Source organism: Muntiacus reevesi, chromosome 3 (genome assembly GCF_963930625.1).
Source record: "Muntiacus reevesi chromosome 3, mMunRee1.1, whole genome shotgun sequence".
Lineage (NCBI taxonomy): Eukaryota > Metazoa > Chordata > Mammalia > Artiodactyla > Cervidae > Muntiacus > Muntiacus reevesi.
The window spans coordinates 134,333,745-134,354,860 of NC_089251.1; the positions used below are offsets into that span (position 1 = coordinate 134,333,745).

The 21,116-nt window shown below is 37.9% G+C and overlaps 1 protein-coding gene across 1 annotated transcript in view; it reads right to left on the minus strand.

The window, feature by feature from the left end:
- The window catches only part of SPAG16 (sperm associated antigen 16), a 973,751-nt gene that overhangs the window by 392,224 nt on the left and 560,411 nt on the right, over positions 1-21,116 (minus strand). The window contains exon 13 of the mRNA XM_065930647.1: positions 1,977-2,103. Within this exon, the coding sequence (XP_065786719.1) occupies positions 1,977-2,103 (127 nt within the window). The remainder of the gene's footprint in view (positions 1-1,976; positions 2,104-21,116) is intronic.

Genomic DNA, 21,116 nt, shown 5'->3' on the forward strand with positions numbered 1-21,116 from the left:
ATGCATTGTATACAGAAGGATAAAAGGGAAACATTTACAAGTTATCTTTCCTGACTCATGAGTCAGAAAATATGGATTTTTTTTGCTTTTGATATAGTCTCCTAGAGTCCTAGTTTCCTTCATTATCCTGATCAAATGTTGCTAAGAACAAATATGGAGACTCTGCATATCTTGGCATTCTCCAAAGTACTGAAGTGTGTGCTCAATTCACTGTGTTTTAGCTTCTCTGGTGGTAAAGAGTCTGCCTGTAAAGCAGGAAACCCAGGTTCAACCCCTGGGTTGGGAAGATCTCCTGAAGAAAGAAATGACAACCCACTCCAGTATTCTCGCCTGGGAAATCCCATGGACAGAGGAGCCTGGTGGGCTACGGTTCATGGGATTGCAAAGAGCTGGACATGACTGAGTGACTAACACTTTGACTTTTCTTTTTCCCAAATCTTTAATCCTTTCCACAAGTTGTCTCCATCTGAAACAAGGGAGACCTCTCTTAGATTCTGGAAGTATATATAGCCTTTTCTCCTCCTCATCTTCACAGCCAAACTCTGTGAAAATGTAGTCCCCAAATTCCATCTCCATTTGTTCACATTTAGTTTACTTCTGAGGCCATACTAATCTAGGATTATCTGTTTTAACACTGAAAAATCCCCTAACCCAGGATAACTTGCAATCTTAGATAAAGTGGGACAACTGGTCACCTTTAGACTCCTTTTCTTTTCTCACATTACCTCCACCTCCAATCACTTTTCAAATTGTGAGAGTTAAACCCTTTATCCTGAATTCATTATTTCAATGCTCACAATCTCCAGTTCAAATTCTCAGTTGCTCACAGCCTAGTGTATAAGCCTCCTCAATGAGAATGACACCCTTAACTCTACCATCAAATCTATTTTTTCTAAAAGGCTAATCCAATTGTTACCTGGTTTGCTTGTGTGTGTGTGTGAAAGTCGCTCACTTATGTCCGACTCTTTGCAATCCCCATGGACTATACAGTCCATGGAATTCTTTAGGCCAGAATTCTGGAGTGGGTAGCCTTTCCCGTCTCCAAGGAATCTTCCCAACTCAGGGGTCAAACCCAGGTCTTCTGCATTGCAGGTGGATTCTTTTACCAGCTGAACCAGCAGGGAAGCCCAAGAATACTGGAGTGGGTAGCCTATCCCTTATCTAGCAGATATTCCCAACCCAGGAATTGAACAGGGGTTTCCTGCATTGCAGGTGGATTCTTTACCAACTGAGCTATCAGGGAAGCCATGGTTTGCTTAGCATGCTTTAATAGATTCACTCTGAAAATAATAAAACTTCAGTCAGATACTTGGTGATCTTGAGCTTGTCTATCTGTATACACTTGCTTGTGTTTTATTTCCTCTTTCTTAAACTCTATCAATACATATTTTTACTCTCCAAATATGCTTTTATAGCCTCATACCTCTAGAGCTTTGTAAGGTATGCACTATTCTTTCCTGGAATCCATCTTCTTGAGATTACTTGGTATATCCTACTTACCCTCTAACGCTCAGCACAAGGACAGCCTCCTCTAGGGAGTCATCCACATCCTTTTAGGCAGATAAGAGTTCTCCCTGCTTTTCCCCTGTATCTTGTATTTGCTTCCATTTTAATATATACCTCACCACATTAAAATAATCTCTTGGTTCTCCTTCCTTTCTAAGATACGAGGTTCTTAAGGAGAGGTGCTACACATTTCCCTGTCATATGTATTATACCAGCAGAGTTTCTATCTCAATAAATAATTGCTGCATTAATGTTTAATAAAGCTATTACATTATTTTATATTCCTACTTTTAGGAGGCAGGGTAGATAAAAGCATATAGATAAGACATTGTAAACAGAAACTAATTATCATTCTTTTATCCTACTTGCCCCTATATAATTTCTTCATAAGTTGTAACTTGCACCTGAAAAGTGACTAAGAGTGACTAGACCTATCAAAATTGGAAAAAAAAAATTAATGATTTGCTTACCGTTCTTGCATCCCAGATGGACAGGGACTTATCAGCAGAACCCGTGAGAAGAGTGTTGGAGTAAGGAAAAAACTCGATGCTGTTCACAGAATCTGTGTGTCCATACAAGGTATATCTGCATCTTTCACTGCACAGAGAAAAATTAAGAGGTAAAGTTTTCAAAGTGAGCACCTAAATGTTCCTTTTTCTTTCTGTACAATGCTAACAAAGACAATTTAAATGTTTAAGGCTTAGTTTTGTAAATGGCAAAAGTGTACAATGACATTTTAAAAGGAGCATTCTACAACCACCTTATATTGCAAGTGCTTTACAGAATTAGTAGCATAAAATAGACTAATTACATCCAATTTATAAAATCACTTGGGAAAGCTGTCTTTACACTATCTCATTTATTCCTTATCATGAAATTACTACTTAAAAATTGCTCCCATCACATGAAGTAATATTCTGAGAAAAGAACTGCATGCACGCTACAATATGTGAAGACCAGATAAACTTTTCTTTAACTTGCTCAGTTTCTTTCTTTCTTTTTTTTTCCCCTCAGTGCGGGTTGTATGTTAGAATCACCTATTGTGCAGCTTAACCTGCTGGTTCAGTTCAGTTCAGTCGCTCAGTTGTGCCCGACTCGTTGCGACGCCATGAACTGCAGCAAACCAGGCTTCCCTGTCCACGGGATTCTCCAGGCATTTGGTTATCATATTAGAAATGTACCTATGTGCTGTGCTTCGTTGCTTAGTTATGCACAACTCTCTGCAACCCTATGGACGGTAGCCAGCCAGGCTCCTCTGTCCATGGGATTCTCCAGGCATTTCTAGTATGATAACCAGCCGGTTAAGCTCTGATCAACTGCCTGCTGACTGGCTTGAGTCATTCCACACATGACAGTACAGTGGAGTGGGAAAAAGTCTGCAATGGGAACTGGGAGACTGGATTCCAGTACTAACTATGACAAGAACCAGTAGGGTTACCATAAAGAAGTTATTAATCTCAGTAACAGTACGGTTCCTTCTTGTGAGAATGAGATTACTTAATTTGAAGCATTGAGAGGTCCAATATAGCTCCAACAATCTGAGATTTTTGACTAAGGCAGTAAACATAAAAGGGAAAGGAAGAAGTCAAACTGAGCATAACATCTAATAACTGTTTGGAATGAAATTTATTTCACCTGAAATGTCAGCATTTTTGAGAAGCCAGAAAATTTTAAGATTTATGTGGATACATATGTAAATTACTCAATGGCAATTCCCTTGATTGATACTTTTCATATCAAAGTGAAGTACTGTAGTAATTAATATCAGGAACAAGGAAATAAAATCAATAAATTCATTAATCATGGCCAATTTGTATCAGTTTCCTTATCTCAATACTTCTGAGAGAGGCTGATAATAATTTAATCTTTAAAGTTGATGAAATGTCAGTCTATACCAGGGGTCAACACACTATGACCCAATGGCTAGTTGCCTATTTTCGTAAAGAATGATTTACTGGAACATGTCAATTTGTTTACATATGTCTATTGCCGACAACAGCTAAGTTGCATAGTTCTGAGAGACCATATGGTTCATAAGCCTAAAATATTTAGTATGTGACCTTTCAAAAATATATTTGATATTTATAAGTATGCTCAGATTTTATGACATGTTTTTGAGATGAGTGCTAAACTTATAGGATAAATTACTTTATTTTTATAGAATTCTTGTTTTGTGTAGAAATTTTACCTGCTGTTTTCTAATAATTCTAAAAATATCAATACAAAGCATTTTTTGAAAGGCTTACATTCCAAAATCCACTATAATGAAATAATCATCCTTAACTATTAATTGCTCCAGGTATAGCTCTATAAGAGAGAGAGACAGATTTTTACAGCAAAATGAAAATTATGTGTATATTATATAATGTAACAAATTATTAAATTAAATTGTATGAGTTTATCATGAGAAAACAACTAGGATTAAAGGCATCACTGAAAGCTGTCAATGTTTTTTTATTCTGAAATATTCTCTAAAAGGCACTCTCATATTAAGAAAATATTAAAAATTAAGTTGCATTTCATTTATAGAAAGCATAAGTTAAAAAGGAAATGCTTGTAATTATGACATGTTTATAATTCCTCCCACTTTTACTCACCAACCAAGTTTTTGAAATTGTCAATCTTACAATGTCAAAAATCAAAACACATATATGATCAGCAATCACAAGTCAGCTTTTGTGCCAGTGTTCTCCCAGTGTTATATTAATATCTACATAAATACATATTCTGAACTTTTATATATTTTCTTGATTATTCAGTACTTTAAGAGCAATTTTGAATGGTCACAGTATCTTGAGTCATCAATCCTCAAACATTTGTGGATAAATGTTTCATTGTCTCCTATCAGAGGAAAAGTCTGAGACCAGCCTAATTTCTCTTACCTTTCATGCTTAGCTTCCCCTGTGGATGATCTGCTTTTTCTGCCCACAGCCCTAAAATTCTTTTGCAAACAATGGAATGGCAAACAAAGCATGCCATGGCTTGGTAGCAATTTCCATCTTAGACTTTTGTTCTTCTAGTATAGAATTATTCCTTTACTACATATTCATATTTTTCTCTTCCATTTATTCCATTTATTAAAATAATTCTTATAGATAGAAATTACATATACATATATGGATAAAAAGATTGTAGAGAGAAATCTATATACACATATATATGTACATATATATATATACACACACACACGTATATATACACATATATATAATTACTTCTTAACAACTTTAAAAAAATTTAATTATGGTTATTTGTGTGTATGTGAAGAGGGAGCAATCTATAAAATCTTTATGTTTCTGATTTCACTTTTCCCCCAATATTTCTATCTGCTTTTCATCTGCAACTATTGTCTTATAAAATAATAAAATGCTTTAACTCTTTTGATGTTCTCTTTTATTATATAAAATCACTTGAAATATAGCATTCCTGTAATTCACTGAAAATATAGAGGACTTTTTGTCTTAATTATTGGTAATTTTACTTAGGTAATTCCTTCTTCACTGTATGTTCTTCAGTAGAATTTGGTTTATATTCATTTATTCTTCAATTTTTTCAATTCATCATTAGTTCTGGGTTTGTTTCTTTTTATTATGACTTAATATTATATGGGACAGCTACTTGCTAAAGATTAACAGCAGAAAGAGGGAAATGAGATTTATCTTTCATTTCTAATCAGATTTGCTCTCTTCCAAAAAGATTTCTCACTACATACTACTGGGTTGATCCCTTAAGTTCATCTTTCCTTCACTTTTGTAATTTTTAAGTATAGATATAGCTTGTTGCCAAACAACTCAAGTCACAGGCTGTATGTTAACTCTAAAGACTCCTGCCTCCCCCACCACCCTCAGCCTGCCTTACCTCTGGCAGTTTCCTTTATCTTCTTTATCTAACAGTAAAAATGTCTTGTTGGGATTTGGGCCATCATGATAAAGTAACCAGTACTGTACTTTACTCTCCACAATAAACAACTATAAAATGACACACATTATATGTGGTTACAATTTTCTGGCACTGAACTAAACACAGCAAAGGCGGGTACCCCTGAGCATAGGAAAATAGTTAGGGAGCACCATGACCTCTCTTCTTCTCTTCTCCTCTTCTCTGAGAAGCTCCAGAAAGGCAATAGGTGCGGGAGGAGCGGTGGAGCGACGCTAGAGTGACTTTGAGGAGATAACCCCTGTCCAAGGGCAAAGGAGAAGTCCCAGCAAGACGGTAGGAGGGGCAAAATTGCCTCATTGAGAATCAAACCCCATACTCGCCAGAGACTCTGAGGTCTCAAACAAACCTTGTGTGCACCAGGACCCAGGGACCCCACAGAGACTGAGGCAGAACTATGTCGAGTGTCTCCTGCAGAGGACGGGTCAGCATGGCCTGCTGCAGGGACAGGGGCTCTGGGTGCAGCAGACCTGGGTGTGGCATAAGCCCTCTGGGAGGAGGTCGCATGAGCCCCACCATAGAGCTGCCAGAACTTACACAGGGCTGGGGTAACAGACTCTTGGAGGGCACAAACAAAATGTTCTATGTGCCAGGACCCAGGAGAAAGGAGTCTGGTTCAAAAACCTGACCCAGACTTGCCCGTGAATGTCCAGGAGTCTCTGGCAGAGGCGTGGTCAGAGGTGGCCTGCTGCAGGGTTGGGGGCGCTGAGTTCAGCTGTGCTTGCATGGGACCTGTTGAAGGAGGTCAGCATTATTTTCATTACCTCCAACATAGTTTGGCCTCAGGTCAAATAATAGGGAGGGAACACAGCCCCATCCATCAACAGAAAACTGGATTAAAGATTTACTGAGCATGGCACTGGCCATCAGAACAAGACCCAGTTTCCCCCTCAGTCAGTCTCTCCCATCAGGAAGCTTCTATAAGCCTTTTATCCTTCTCCATTAGAGGGCACACAGGATGAAAACCACAACCACAGAAAACTGACCAATCTGATCACATGGATAACAGTCTTGTCTAACTCAATGACACTATGAGCCATGCCATATAGGGCCACCCAAGATGGATGGGCCATGGTGGAGAGATCTGATAAAACATGGTCTAGACTGGAGAAGGGAACGGCAAACCACTACAGTAATCTCACCTTGAGAACCTCATGAATGGCATGAAAAGGCAAAAAAATAGGACACTGAAAGATGAACTCCCCAGGTCGGTAGGTTCCCAATATGCTACTGGAGATCAGTGGAGAACTAGCTCCAGAGAGTGTACAGAAGGAACCAAAGCAAAAACAACACCCAGCTGTGGATGTGACTAGTGATGGAAGTAAAGTCTGATGCTGTAAAGAACAATATTGCATAGGAACCTGGAATGTTACATCCATAAATCAAGGCAAATTGGAAGTGGTCAACCAGGAGATGGCGAGAGTGAACATCGACATTTTAGGAATCAGTGAACTAAAAGAGACTGGAATGGGTGAATTTAACTCAGGTGACCATTATATCTACTACTGTGGGCAGGAATCCCTTAGAAGAAATGGAATAGCCATCATAGTCAACAAAAGAATTCAAAAAGAATTCAAAATTCAGTACTTGGATGCAATCTCAAAAATGACAGAATCATCTCTGTTCGTTTTCAAGGCAAACCATTCAATATCACAGTTATCCAAGTCTATGTCCCAACCAATAACGCTGAAGAAGCTGAACAGTTGTGTGAAGACCTACAAGACCTTCTAGACCTTCTAGAACTAACACCCAAAAAGATGTCCTTTATATTATAAGGGACTGGATTGCAAAAGTAGGAAGTCAAGAAATACCTGGAGTAACAGGCAAATTTAGCCTTGGAGTATGGAATGAAGGAGGGCAAATGCTAATAGAGTTTTGCCAACAGAATGCACTGAACATAGCAAACATCCTCTTCCAACAACAAAAAAGAAGACCCTACAAATGGACATCACAAGATGGTCAATACCAAAATCTGATTATTTAAATTATTTGCAACAAAAGACAAAGAAGCTCTATACGGTCAGCAAAAACAAGAGGGTAAGCGGACTGTGGCTCAGATCATAAATTCCTTATTGCCAAATTCAGACTTACATTAAAGAAAGTAGGGAAAACCACTAGATCATTCAGATATGACCTAAGTCAAACCCCTTAAGACTATACAGTGGAAGTGACAAATAGATTCAAGGGATTAGATCTGATACAGTGCCTGAAGAACTATGGATGTAGATTCATGACACTGTACGGGAGGCAGAGATCAAGACCATCACCAAGAAAAAGTAATACAAAAATGGAAAATGGTTGTCTGAGGAGGCCTTACAAACAGCTGTGAAAAGAAAAGTAAAAGGGAAAGGAGAAAAGGAAAGATATACCAATTTGAGTGCAGAGTTCCAAAGAATAGCAAGGAGAGATGAGAAAGTCTTCCTCAGTGATAAATGCAAAGAAATAGAGGAAAACAATAGAATGGGAAAGACTAGGGAGATATTCAAGAAAATTAGAGATAACAAGAGAATCTTTCATGCAAAGATGGGTACAATAAAGGAAAGAAATGGTATGGACCTAACAGAAGCAGAAGATAAGAAGAATAGATGTCAGGAATACACAGAAGAACTATACCAAAAAGGTCTTCATGACCAAGATAATCACGATGGTGTGATCACTCACTTAGAGCCAGACATCCAGGAATGCGAAATCAAGTGGGCCTTGAGGAAGCATCACTACGAACAAAGCTAGCGGAGGTGACAGAATTCCAGTTGAGCTATTTCAAATCCTAAGAGATGATGCTGTGAAAGTGCTACACTCAATATGTCAGCAAATTTGGAAAACTCAGCAGTGGCCACAGGTCTGGAAAAGGTCAGTTTTCATTCCAGTCGCAAAGAAAGACAAGGCCAAAAATGCTCAAACTGCACAATTACATTCATCTCACACACTAGCAAAGTAATGCTCAAAATTCTCCAAGCCAAGCTTCAATAGTTCATGAACCATGAGCTTCCAGATGTTCAAGCTTCATTTAGAAAAGGCAGACGAACCAGAGATCATATTTCCAACATCTGCTGGGTCATCGAAAAGGCAAGAGAGTTCCAGAAAAATAGCTACTTCTGCTTTATTGAATATGCCAAAGCCTTTGACTGTGTGAATCACAACAAACTGTAGAAAATTCATCAATAGATTGGAATTCCAGACCACCTGACCTGCATCCTGAGAAATCTATATGCTGGTCAAGAAGCAACAGTTAGAACTGGACTTGGAACAACAGACTGGTTCCAAATTTGGAAAGGAGCACATCAAGGCTGTTTATTGTCACCCTGCTTATTTAAATTATGTGTATAGCACATCATGAAAAATGTTGGCCTGTAGGAAGCACAAGCTGGAAGCAAGGTTGCTGGGAGAAATATCAATAACCTCAGATATGCAGATGACAACACCCTTATGGCAGAAAGTGAAGAAGAACTAAAGAGCCTCTTGATGAAAGTGAAAGAGGAGAGTGAAAAAGTTGGCTTAAAGCTCAACATTCAGAAAACTAAGATCATGGCATCTGGTCCCATCACTTCATGGCAAATAGTTGGGGAAACAATGGAAACAGTGTCATATTTTATTTTCTGGGGCTCCAAAATCACTGCAGATGGTGATTGCAGCCATGAAATTAAAAGATGATTGCTCCTTGGAAGAAAAGCTATGACCAACCTAGACACCATATTAAAAAGTAGAGACATTACTTTGCCAAAAAAGATCCGACTAGACAATGTTATGTTTTTTTCAATAGTCATGTATCGATGTGAGAGTCAGACTATAAAGAAAGCTGAGAACCGAAGAATTGATGATTTTGAACTGTGGTATTGGAGAAGACTCTTGAGACTCTTGAGAGTCCCTTGGACAGTAAGAGATCCAACCAGTCTATCCTAAAGGAAATCAGTCCTGAATTTCATTGGAACGACTGCTGTTGAAGCTGAAACTCCAATACTTTGGTCACCTGATGCAAAGAAGTGATTCATTTGAAAAGACCCAGATGCTGGGAAAGATTGAAGACAGGAGGAGAAGGGGATGGCAGAGGATGAGATGCTTAGATGGCATCACCGACTGGATATACATGAGTTTGAGTAAGCTCTGGGAGTTGGTGATGGACAGGGAAGCCTGGCACGCTGCAGTTCATGGAGTTGCAGAAGAATTGGACACAACTGAGCCACTATACTGAACTGTACTGACTGACCTCACTGACTTTCTGCTTGCAAGCACTTACTGCTATCAAAATAATAGTAGAATCCAAGTCAAAGTTTTAGTTGCTCAGTGTTTGACTCTTTGCAAACCCACTAGGCTCGTCTGTCCATGGAATTCTCCACACAAGAATACCGGAGTGGGTAGCCATTCTCTTCTCCAGGGGATTTTTCCCACCCAGGGATCGAACTTGGGTCTCTCTCACTGTGGGAAGATGATTTATTGTCTGAGCCACCGATGGCTGAGAGATGTGAAGTCTCAGAGGAACCGAGAGGAAATGAGAATAATCTGGGCTGCTGGTCTGCCTGGTCTTGCAGTGAAGGGTACATGAAAAAAGGGAGCTCTGTGGGAAATGGCAGCAGTTTGTCTGGGAATTTGCCATGAATTGTTGGCCAAGGTCTAGATGACCTTTCTACAGTGTAAGGGTCCACAGGCCCTAGAAGACATTTCATGCTGTGTGGCTGAATGCTGTACAGTGATACAAGAGACCGGGCATTATTGGAAGATATTGGACTTTTAATCTCATCTAGAGTGGACAGACTCAATGGGTACCTCAGACTTTCAGCTGGAACCAGAAAAGAGAACCCACCATAGGAGTAAGGGTCAGTTTCACTAATGGAAGTTAAAAACCAAAGTAGACTTGTTTTGACCAAGAATAAAAGTAAGTCTGAAAGGCAAAAATGATATGTCTATAATTAAATAGATTGCTGGAACAGAACTATCTTTTATAGAAAGACCACTTAATATAGACTCCCTAAAATTTGTTACTAACAATATCCAGCATTTGATTAAAAAAATAGTACACATGTGAAGAGGTGGAAAAGGTGGCCTATAAACAAGAAAAAAGCTCAGTATTAGAAACAGACTCAACTTTTTTAATCAAAGACCAAGATTTCAACCATATATCATAAACACAGGTAAGGATTTAAAGAAACGGCTAAATGTGTCTACAAAGAGAGAATGTCAGAGAACAAATAGAAACTATAAAAAAAAACAATTGATAAGGATGACATATGAAATAAAGTTTGTTGCATGAGCAAAAAAGCACATTGAATACTGCAGGGAAAAAAGGATTGGGGGACTTGAGTAAGATCAATAGAGCTTACAGAAATAGAAAGAAAAAGAAAACATATTGAAAAATCATTGACAGAACCTCAGTCATCAGTGGGGATAATCACATGGTCTAACAGACATAATTGGGTTTCCAGAGGTGGTGGGGAGGGTAGAAAAGGAAATAAAGAGAAAAGGGTTAGAACAATTTTGAAAGAACAATCGCTCAAGTGCTCCCCAATTTGATGAGAAACACCAATATACAGATCCTACAAGCCCAGGAAAATCCAAGCATAATTAATAACAGACAGAACACACCTAAGCATATCATAGTAAAATTGCTAAAAAAAAATATAAAACAAAATCTGAAAGTCACAATCAATGAAAGAAACATAACATGTAGGAAAAAATGGTGCAATGACAACTGACCTCTCAACAGAAACAACAGAATATAACAGAATAACTTTTTTAAGGGTTGAAAATTCAATAACCAGTTAAAATACCTTCAACAATGAAGATGAAATAACTTTTCAAATAAATCACCAGCAGATATTTCCTATAAGAAATTCTGAAGAGAAGGTATTCAGACTGAGCAGAAAGGGCAACAGATGGAAATATCCATATACAGAAAAGAATGACATCATCTAAAATGATAACTGCTTGAGTAAATGGAAAAATATCTTTTTCTTTAATTTTTAAAAGACAACTGGCTAAAGATACCATCATTGAACTGGATAGTGCTTTAAGTATGTAGAAGTAAACTAAAAGCAAAATCACAAGAATAAGGGTAAACACAGAATTATATTGTTTTAAGATACTTAGATGAAGTGGTACCATATTGACTCATTAGAGTGTGACTAAAAATAATGAATTGCTGACTTTTGCAACAATATACTTTAATGGCAATAATGCCAAATGAAAGAATTCAGATAAATATGCCTATGTATTATATAGTTGAATTCATATGAAGTTCAAGAACACTCTATGGTTATAGAAAGAAGACACCATTTTCTGTGGGGAATGGGCTTTCATTAGATGAACTAGGAAATTATCTGTGGTCACAGAAATGGCCTATAGCTTCAATAGCTTTAAAGGTAAATGCATTTATCAAAATTCATCTATAATAATTGAACACTTCAGTGTTAAGTTGCCCGTTCCACTGTATATATCACCTCAACCAAACAATTAAAAGTAAACATCACTTGTGAGAATACTTTTTCCTTCTGCCTTCACTCTCCTGATATGTGGGACACAATAAATACATAATATATATTTCTGTGAATAGTTGAGCATACATAGTGATTCTATCCTCTTATTAAGGCTCCACACATGTATGTGTCAAGTATATGCATCTTCATAGATGGACAAAGTATGTATAATATTTGGAATAGCTATACCAGTAATATATATATATCTTTGTTCTCTAAAGGCAGCATAGCTATCAGGAAGTCTTATGTCTAAAAACCACCACAATATTGTAAAGTAATTAGCCTCCAACTAATAAAAATAAATGGAAAAAAAAGAAAATCTAAAGAAAAAAAAAGGAAAGGAAATGTGAATAAACAGATACAAATCACAAAAGATTTAAGAGAAAGACACATGAGAGAAAATAAAGCAATGCTGATAATTATATTAAAAGGATGGTCTGTGGACAGCATCAGCAAAATAATAAAGATGGCATTTCTAACCTCTTATGAGCCATCATGGAATGGCAGTTTCACCTGTGACAAAATTAAGCATTGCTATTTGCAAGTAGTTCATTAGTGGTAACTTTATAAAAGGCTGTATTTATTAAATATAATAAACATGAATGCAATTTTTATTATTTTTTTAATTGAAGCATTCCAACCTATAAACAATTATGCTCTTACATTAAATACAAAATTTGCCAAAACACTAAAATGTCTATTTGCACAATTTGGCAGTATTTTTAAGGCAAAGGCAACAGTATCATATATGATTATATCTGTTTCATCACAGGGAATATCTAACAAATACACACAGAAAATGTGTAATTTAGTAATGTATATCCTTACATACATGTGCACTACTAGTAAAACACTGTGCACATTCACAGTTGATATTCAGGCTTTGTTGGCTGTCACTAAAACCCAATTTAATTATTTGGAAGTATATTCAGTTATGGTGGTAGGATAGAGGGAGAGGTTCCTCAATGATATATTCTAGTGCACAGAGTTTCCCAAATAAAAGAAAAAGCTGGGTCTTCACATAGCTTAAAGGAAGAAAGAACTGGTCAAGCAGGAAAGAAATCTGTTCACAAATCACTGGGTTTAGGTATGGGGCATTTCAGGCAGACAGACTGCAAGAGCAGGCTTGTGAGAGATTAATTAGCTGCCAGAGAAGGAAGTCCCATTCAGAATTCTTTGCAAGGTGAAAATGGACTAAAGTGACGGAGCATGACTGCACCACAAGTGATGGAAATGATTTGCACATTTCCATCAAAGACGTAAATACTGAAGCCTGATGCAATTTTCTCTCTGTTGCTCTGTCTGCTGTTTTCCTAACATTTTGGTAGAGAGGTTAGTTGACATGCAAAAGCTCTTTATCAACTACCTCCTGTTTTTACTTTATTTCCCTTTTTTCTTCTCTTCTTCTCCCTTGCTCTCCTCGATTCTGGTAACCAAAGGATGGCTATTTGTCTCAACTATGAACTCGTTAAAAAATAAAGTTATCCACTCTTCTAGAGCAGATGCATTTTCATTTAAAATGTATTTCCAACTTGTAACTTGTAAGAGGACATTGTTTTAACACATAGTACACACATAGTAGTCCTTCGCGACGTATTAAATTTTAAAGATTCTATTTTCTTTGGTGTATTTGTTGCAACACTATTAATATTGGATACGAAGCTGTATTTTTGAAACTTCAAGCTTGTATGAACTTTCATATCAACAAAATGTGGTCAACGCAATTGCAGAACATTTACAAAAGAACAGCAATATGTATTTAAGTGAACATGAAGAAAAGGGTAAAAAATATCTATCCTTGTTCAGGAAAAAATACTGGAATTCATTATCTTATTAACCCTTAGTAAGACCTAAATTTTATGCTACAGATTTATTTTGAAAAATTAGTAGTTAATTCTGGAAAATCTTTTGCTTTAGAGAGAACAGAAATTAATAGCAAGAATATTAACACACTCATTTTGTTGTACATCACATTTCATCATTTTTCCCTCAGAGTCATCTCCTGTTCTCTAATTTTGTCTCTAATTCTCTAAAAGGGCAACCCATACCCCTACATTTTTGTTTTTCATTTTATACTTAAATCATAAAGTTTCTCTTATTTTCTTAGTTCTTTTACAATATGTATTAAAACCACCCCAATATTATGGTCCAAGACTTTAACTGTTGCTGTTGTCTAGTCCTAAACTCCTGACTTTTTGCGACCCCTTGGACAGTAACCTGCCAGGCTCCTTTGTCCACGGGATTCTGAAGGCAAGAATACTGGAGAGGTTTGCCATTTCCCTTTCCAGGAGATCTTCTGAACCCAGGGATTGACAGGCAGATACTTTACCAGTGAGCCACCTGGGAAGCCCCAGGCTTTAATTGTTTATTCACTAAATTGTGTCCAACTCTTTTGCAACCCCATGGACTGTGGGAAGATTGTTTTCTGATCCCACCTCTCTTTTATTTTCTTTTTTTTTTTATTTAAATTTTTATTAGAGTAACTGATTTCCAGTGTTGTGTTACTATCTGCTGTATAGCAAACTGACTGAGTCAATTATACACACACACACACACACACACACACACATACATACTCTTTTTAGATTTCTTTTCTCATATAGGTCATTATAGAGCATTGACTAGTGTTCCCTGTGTTCTACAACAGGTTCTTACCAGTTATTGATTTTATACCTAGCAATGTGTATATATGTCTTTTCATACTGTCATGGGGTTCTCACGGCAAGAATACTGGAGTGGGTTGCATTTTCTCCTCCAGTGTATATGTTGATCCCAATCTCCTAATTTATCCCTCCCCTCTCTCTTCCCCTCTGGTAACCATAAATTTGTTTTCTACATCTGTGACTTTATTTCTGTTTTGTAAGTGAAAGACCTGGATTTTAAATAGCATTTATATAATTGAGCAAACATACAATGATAACATTTATCATGAGGCTTATCTGAGATAAACATAATTTATGACAATAAACATATGAACCGAGAACTATCTCCAAATGGTAATAAAATTCTACTCTATCAATGTAAAAGGCAGATTTTCCAGCACCCTCAAATACCTGAAATATAATCAGGATCTAGCGAATAAAAGAAAAAGGTGTATAAGTAAAATAACCACAATAGAGTTGAGGACTTGCTTAGAGTACTCTCAAGTCCTTACTCAGATTGTTAAACAGTCAACTGAATTGTTTTTGCAAAGGATGCAAGTGCAGAGAGAAATTTAAGAGGCTGGAGCACAGTTCACTGATAATAATGAGGAAAATGTGGATACTTGGCAATAAATGGCAGCAAACTGAATAATGGGGAAAAGCAAAATAAAAAGACCAAATATTGAAATGGAAACCTGGGACAAATGAATAAAGACAAAAGCAAATAACTCTTTATATTTCAACAGTTTCTACACTTAACACTGTAGTTTAAGTTGGCGCATATTGAGCATTTACTATTTTAAGCAATTGGCACACCATAACACTGGGAATACTGGGAGTTATAGTTGGCCTCAATTAGTTAGAGAGTCCATATTCAAAAAATCATAGAGACAAATTAAGGAAACATCTCCATTTACCACTACAATAAAAAGAGCAAGAGTCATGGGAATAAACCTACCTGGGGCTCCCTGGTAGCTCAGCTCAGATGGTAAAGAATCTGACTGAATCCTGGGTTCGATCCCTGGGTTGGGAAGATACCTTGGAGGAGGCATGGCAACCCACTCCACATTCTTGCCTCAAGAATCTCCACGGACTGAGTTGCCTGGTGAGTGACAGTCCATGGGGTTACAAAGAATCGTACACGACTCAGCAAGGAAGCATAGCACAGCACAGGGAGACGAAAGATCTGCACACAGAAAACTAAGACACTGATGAAAGAGACCAAAGGGGACACAAACAGATGGAGAAACGCATCATGTCCTTGTTTGTTTGATACTATTGAGTCACTCGGTCCTGTCCAACTCTTTGTGACCCCATGGACTGTAGTCTGCCAGGCTCTCTGTCCATGGGATTTCCCAGTCAAGAACACTGGAATGGGTTACCGTTTCCTTCCCCTGGGGACTTCCTGGACCCAGGGATCGAACCTGCATCTCCACGTCTCCCGTACTGCAGGCAGATTCTTTACCACCAACTATACTATACTACCCAAAGTAGTGTACAGATTCAATGCTGCTGCTGCTGCTGTTGCTAAGTCGCTTCAGTCGTGTCCAACTCTGTGCAACCCATAGACGGCAGCCCACCAGGCTCTGCCGTCCCTAGGATTCTCTAGGCAAGAACACTGGAGTGCATTGCCATTTCCTTCTCCAATGCATGAAAGTAAAAAGTGAAAGTGAAGTCGCTCAGTCGTGTCCGACTCTGAATGACCCCATGGACAGCAGCCTACCAGGCTCCTCTGTTCATGGGATTTTCTAGGCAAGAGTACTGGAGTGGGGTGCTATTGCATTCTCTGACAGATTCAATGCAATCCCTATCAAATTACCAATGGCATTTTTCACAGAACTAGAATAAAACATTTTATAATTTGTATGGAAACACAAAAGTCCTCAAATAGTCAAAACAATTGAGAAAGAAAAATGGAGTTGGAAGAATCAACCTTTTTGACTTCAGACTATACTACAAAGCTACATTCATCAAGACAGTATGGTACTGAAATAAAAACAAAAGTACATTAAATAGATCAATGGAACAAGATAGCACAGAGATCACCCATGCATCTATGGGCACCTTTTCTTTAACAAAGGAGGTGAGGATATACAACGGAGAAAAGACAGTCTCTTCAAGAACTGGTGCTGGGAAATCTGGACAGCTACATGTAAAAAAATGAAATTAGAATACTTCCTGACACCATACACAAATAAATGCAAAATGGACTAAAGATCTCTATGTAAGGCTAGAAACTATAAAACTCATAGAGGAAAACATAGGCAGAACACTCTTTGACATAAGTCACAGCAAGATTCTCTTTGACCCACCTCCTTGAGTAATGGAAATAAAAACAACAAAAGGGATGTAGTTAAACTTAAAAGCTTTAGCACAGTAAAGGAAGCTACAGACAAAAGAAGACAATCTTTAGAATGGGAGAAAATAAATGCAAATTAAACAGCTGACAAAGAAGCAGTTAATGCAGCTCAATACCAGGAAAGCAAACAACCCAATCAAAAAATGGGCAGAAGACCTAAGCAGGCATTTCTCCAAAGAAGACATACAATGGCCTTTAAACACATGATAGGATGCTCAATTAGAGAAATGTAAATCAAAACTGCAATGAGGTATCACCTCACACTGTTTAGAATGTGTGTGTGCAAAGTCAACTTCAGTCATGTCCTACTCTTTGTGATCCTATAGACTATAGCCCACCAGACTCCTCTGTCCATGGGATTTTCTAGTCAAGAATACTGGATGAGTATCCATTTCCTTCTCCAGGGAATCTTCCTGACCCAGAGATTGAATCCACATCTCTTATGTCTCCTGCACTGGCAGGCAGGGTTTTTTTGTTTTTTGTTTTTTTTACCACTAGTACCACCTGGGAAGCCCATTGGTCAGAATGGCCATCATTAAAAATTCTGCAAACAATAAATACTGGAGAAGGTGTGGGGGGAAAAGGAATCCTCTTGCACTGTTGGTAGAAATGTAAATTGCTATAGCCATTATGAAAGACAGTGTGGAGATTCCTTAAAAAACTAGGAATAAAATTACAATATGACCCAGAATTCCCACTACTGGGCATATACCCTGAGAAAATCATAACTGAAAAAGATACTTGTACCCCAATGTTTGCTGCAGTGCTATTTACAATAGCCAGGACATAGAAGCAACCTAGATGTCCATCAACAGGTGAATATATGAAGAAGTTGTGGCAAGTATATACAAAGGAGTATTTTTCAGGCATAAAAAGGACAAATATGAGTCAGTTCCAGTGAGGTGGGTGAACCTAGAACCTGTTATAGAGTCAAGTTAGTCGGAAAGAGAAAAACAAGTATCATAAAGTAAGGTGTATACATGGAGTCTAGAAAAATGGTACTAATGAACCTATTTGCAAGGGAGGAATAGAGACTCAGACATAGAGAACATACTTATGGACACAATGGAAGAAAAAGGTGTGACCAATTGATAAAGCAGCATGAAAATATATATATTACTATGTGTAAAATAGATAAGAGAGTGGGAAGTTGCTATATAACACGGGGAACTCAATTTGGTGCTCTGTGACAACCCAGAAGAGTGGGATGGGATGAGAGCTGGGAGGGAGGTTCAGAAGGAAGGAGGGATATGAACACTTACGACTGATACGTGTTGTTATATGGCAGAAGTCACACAACATTGTAAGGCAATTATGCTTCAGCTAAAATTAAACTAAAAATAAGTATAAAAGAGAGGATATATTAAAAAACAGAAGATTCTGTATTTGCAAACTGCTTGCTTGCAAATTTCTATTTACCATCCCGAAATCAACACTCTGCAGGCATATGCACATATGGGAATGCAGAGTAGCAACAAAATTGTCGTGTGACATGCACATTTCCAACTGAGCTCCAGACAGGCCATGCTCTTTTTTTATTGTTTCTGCTCTCATACTTTATACAGTGTTCTTCTTGCAGTCTGTTCAGTCTTGTCACCTTTTTTGCATTTTTGTGGTAATTTCGGTGATTTTGCTGTTTAAAATGGCTCCTGAGTGCAGTCCCTGCAGTTAGATCAGTTTTTAAAAGAACTCTGGCTTCTAAAAATTGTAATTAAAATTATCAGATGCCTTGTTTTTCATATAAAACAAAAAAGGTCAAAAGGAAGCATATCTTTCTTTGAAAAGAGATTTTTTTTTCCTTAAAAAAGGATGCAAATTAGCTTTAAAGATGACTGTGATGAATTTCCTTATCAACTGTAAGTTGATCAACAGATGTAACATTAAATAATTTAAACCCACAATCTACTTCTGAAATCATATATTTAAACTTCTTTCTCCAAAATATGTAACTATAATATGATCAAAAGTAGCCACACTGAAACTTTGAGTCTTACACCCCTTTTCCTTTCCATGTCAATCCTCCAAAAGAGAACTTAGAAGCCAAATATCAGAAATGGGAAAAGACAGTAGCTTTAGCCACAGAAGCATGGCTGCAGGAGAGGAGGGATTCCCGCAAGCACAGCAGTAAGGAGAGAAGGCAGGGCTGGAATGAGGGGGAACGTCCTCAGAACATCCAGACCCTGGAGTGTTTGAGAACATCCAGGCCCTGGGGTGTTTGAGAAAAGAGACTTCAGTCCAGTTGTTTCCTCTTGCTCAGAGCTTTCATTCAAAACTCAGTCTCTTCTGATCATCAGTCAGTCAGTTCAGTCACTCAGTCGGATCTGACTCTTTGCAACCCCATGGACTGTAGAACGACAGGCTTCCCTGTCCACCCTGTTAATTTCCTTCCGAGCCAATCACTAGGTGAAATTAACTTGACTACTTATGTCATTGTTCCCTCTCAAACCCAACAGGTCAGTTCTGCCTAGAGTTGCACACTCCATGAAGACTCTGCCCTTACCTGTCTTGTCCTAAACAAAGTGGGTCCAGGGTAGGTATTCAATGCGTTGTCCTTAGTTGCTCAGTTTTCGTAACCCCATGGACTATAGCCCACAAGGCTCCTCTGTCCATGGGGATTCTATAGGCAAGAATACTGGAGTGAGTAGACTATCCCTTCTCCAAGGGATCTTCCCAACCCAAGGGTCAAATCCAATTCTCATGCATTGCAGGCAGGTTCTTCACCAGCTGAGCTACTTATTATTATTAACGAAACTACAAATTTTTGTTTTCTGTGAAGAGACATCATTACCTCCCAGCACTTAACCCTCAATCCAATAAACTTTTCTTTGGACTTAGTCTTCAAATATTGAATATTGTTTTAAAATAAACTTAGCTTTATGTTTATTTCAATCAATGACAAAGGAAAAGATTATATGATCAATATAAATGATTCAATAATTAGCTCCCCCTGAAGACAGGGATCAAGACCATCCCCATGGAAAAGAAATAAAAGGCAAAATGGTTGTCTGAGGAGACCTTACATATAGCTGTGAAAAGAAGCGAAGCAAAAAGCAAAGGAGAAAAGGAAAGATATTCCTATTTGAATGCAGAGTTCCAAAGAATAACAAGGAGATAAGAAAGCCTTCCTCAGCAATCAATGCAAAGAAATAGAGGAAAACAACAGAATGGGAAAGACTAGAGATCTCTTCAAGAAAATTAGAGATACCAAGGGAACATTTCATGAAAGATGGATTCAATAAAGGACAGAAATGGTATGGACCTAACAGAGCAATAGATATTAACAGGAGGTGGCAAGAATACACAGAAGAACTGTACAAAAAAAAATCTTCATGACCCAGATAATCATGATGGTGTGATCACTCACCTAGAGCCACACATCCTGGAATGTGAAGTCAAGTAGGCCTTAGGAAGCATCACTACGAACAAAGCTAGTGGAGGTGATGGAATTCTACTTGAGCTATTTCAAATCCTGAAAGATGATGCTGTGAAAGTGCTGCAGTCAATATGCCAGCAAATTTGGAAAACTCAGCAGTGGCCTCAGGACTGGAAAAGGTCAGTTATCATTCCAATCCTAAAGAAAGACATTGCCAAAGAATGCTCAAACTACCGCACACTTGCACTCATCTCACACGCTAGCAAAATAATGCTCAAAATTCTCCAAGGCAGGCTTCAGCAATATGTGAACCGAGAACTTCCAGATGTTCAAGTTGGTTTTAGAAAAGGCAGAGGAACCAGAGATCAAATTGCCAATATCTGCTGGATCATCAAAAAAGCAAGAGCGTTCCAGAAAAACATCTATTTCTGCTTTATTGACTATGCCAAAGCCTTTGACTGTGTGGATCACAATAAATTGTGGAAAATTCTGGAAGAGATGGGATTACCAGACCACCTGACCTGCTTCTTGAGAAACCTATATGCAGGTCAGGAAGCAACAGTTAGAACTGGACATGGAACAACAGACGGGTTTCAAATTTGGAAAGGAGTACCTCAAGGCTTTTTATTGTTACCCTGCTTATTTAACTTATATGCAGAGTACATCATGAGAAATGCTGGGCTGGAAGAAGCATAAGCTGGAATCAATATTGCCGGGAGAAATATAAATAACCTCAGATATGCAGATGACACTACTCTTATGGCAGAGAGTGAAGAGGAACTAAAAAGCCTCTTGATGAAAGTGAAAGAGGAGAGTAAAAACGTAGGCTTAAA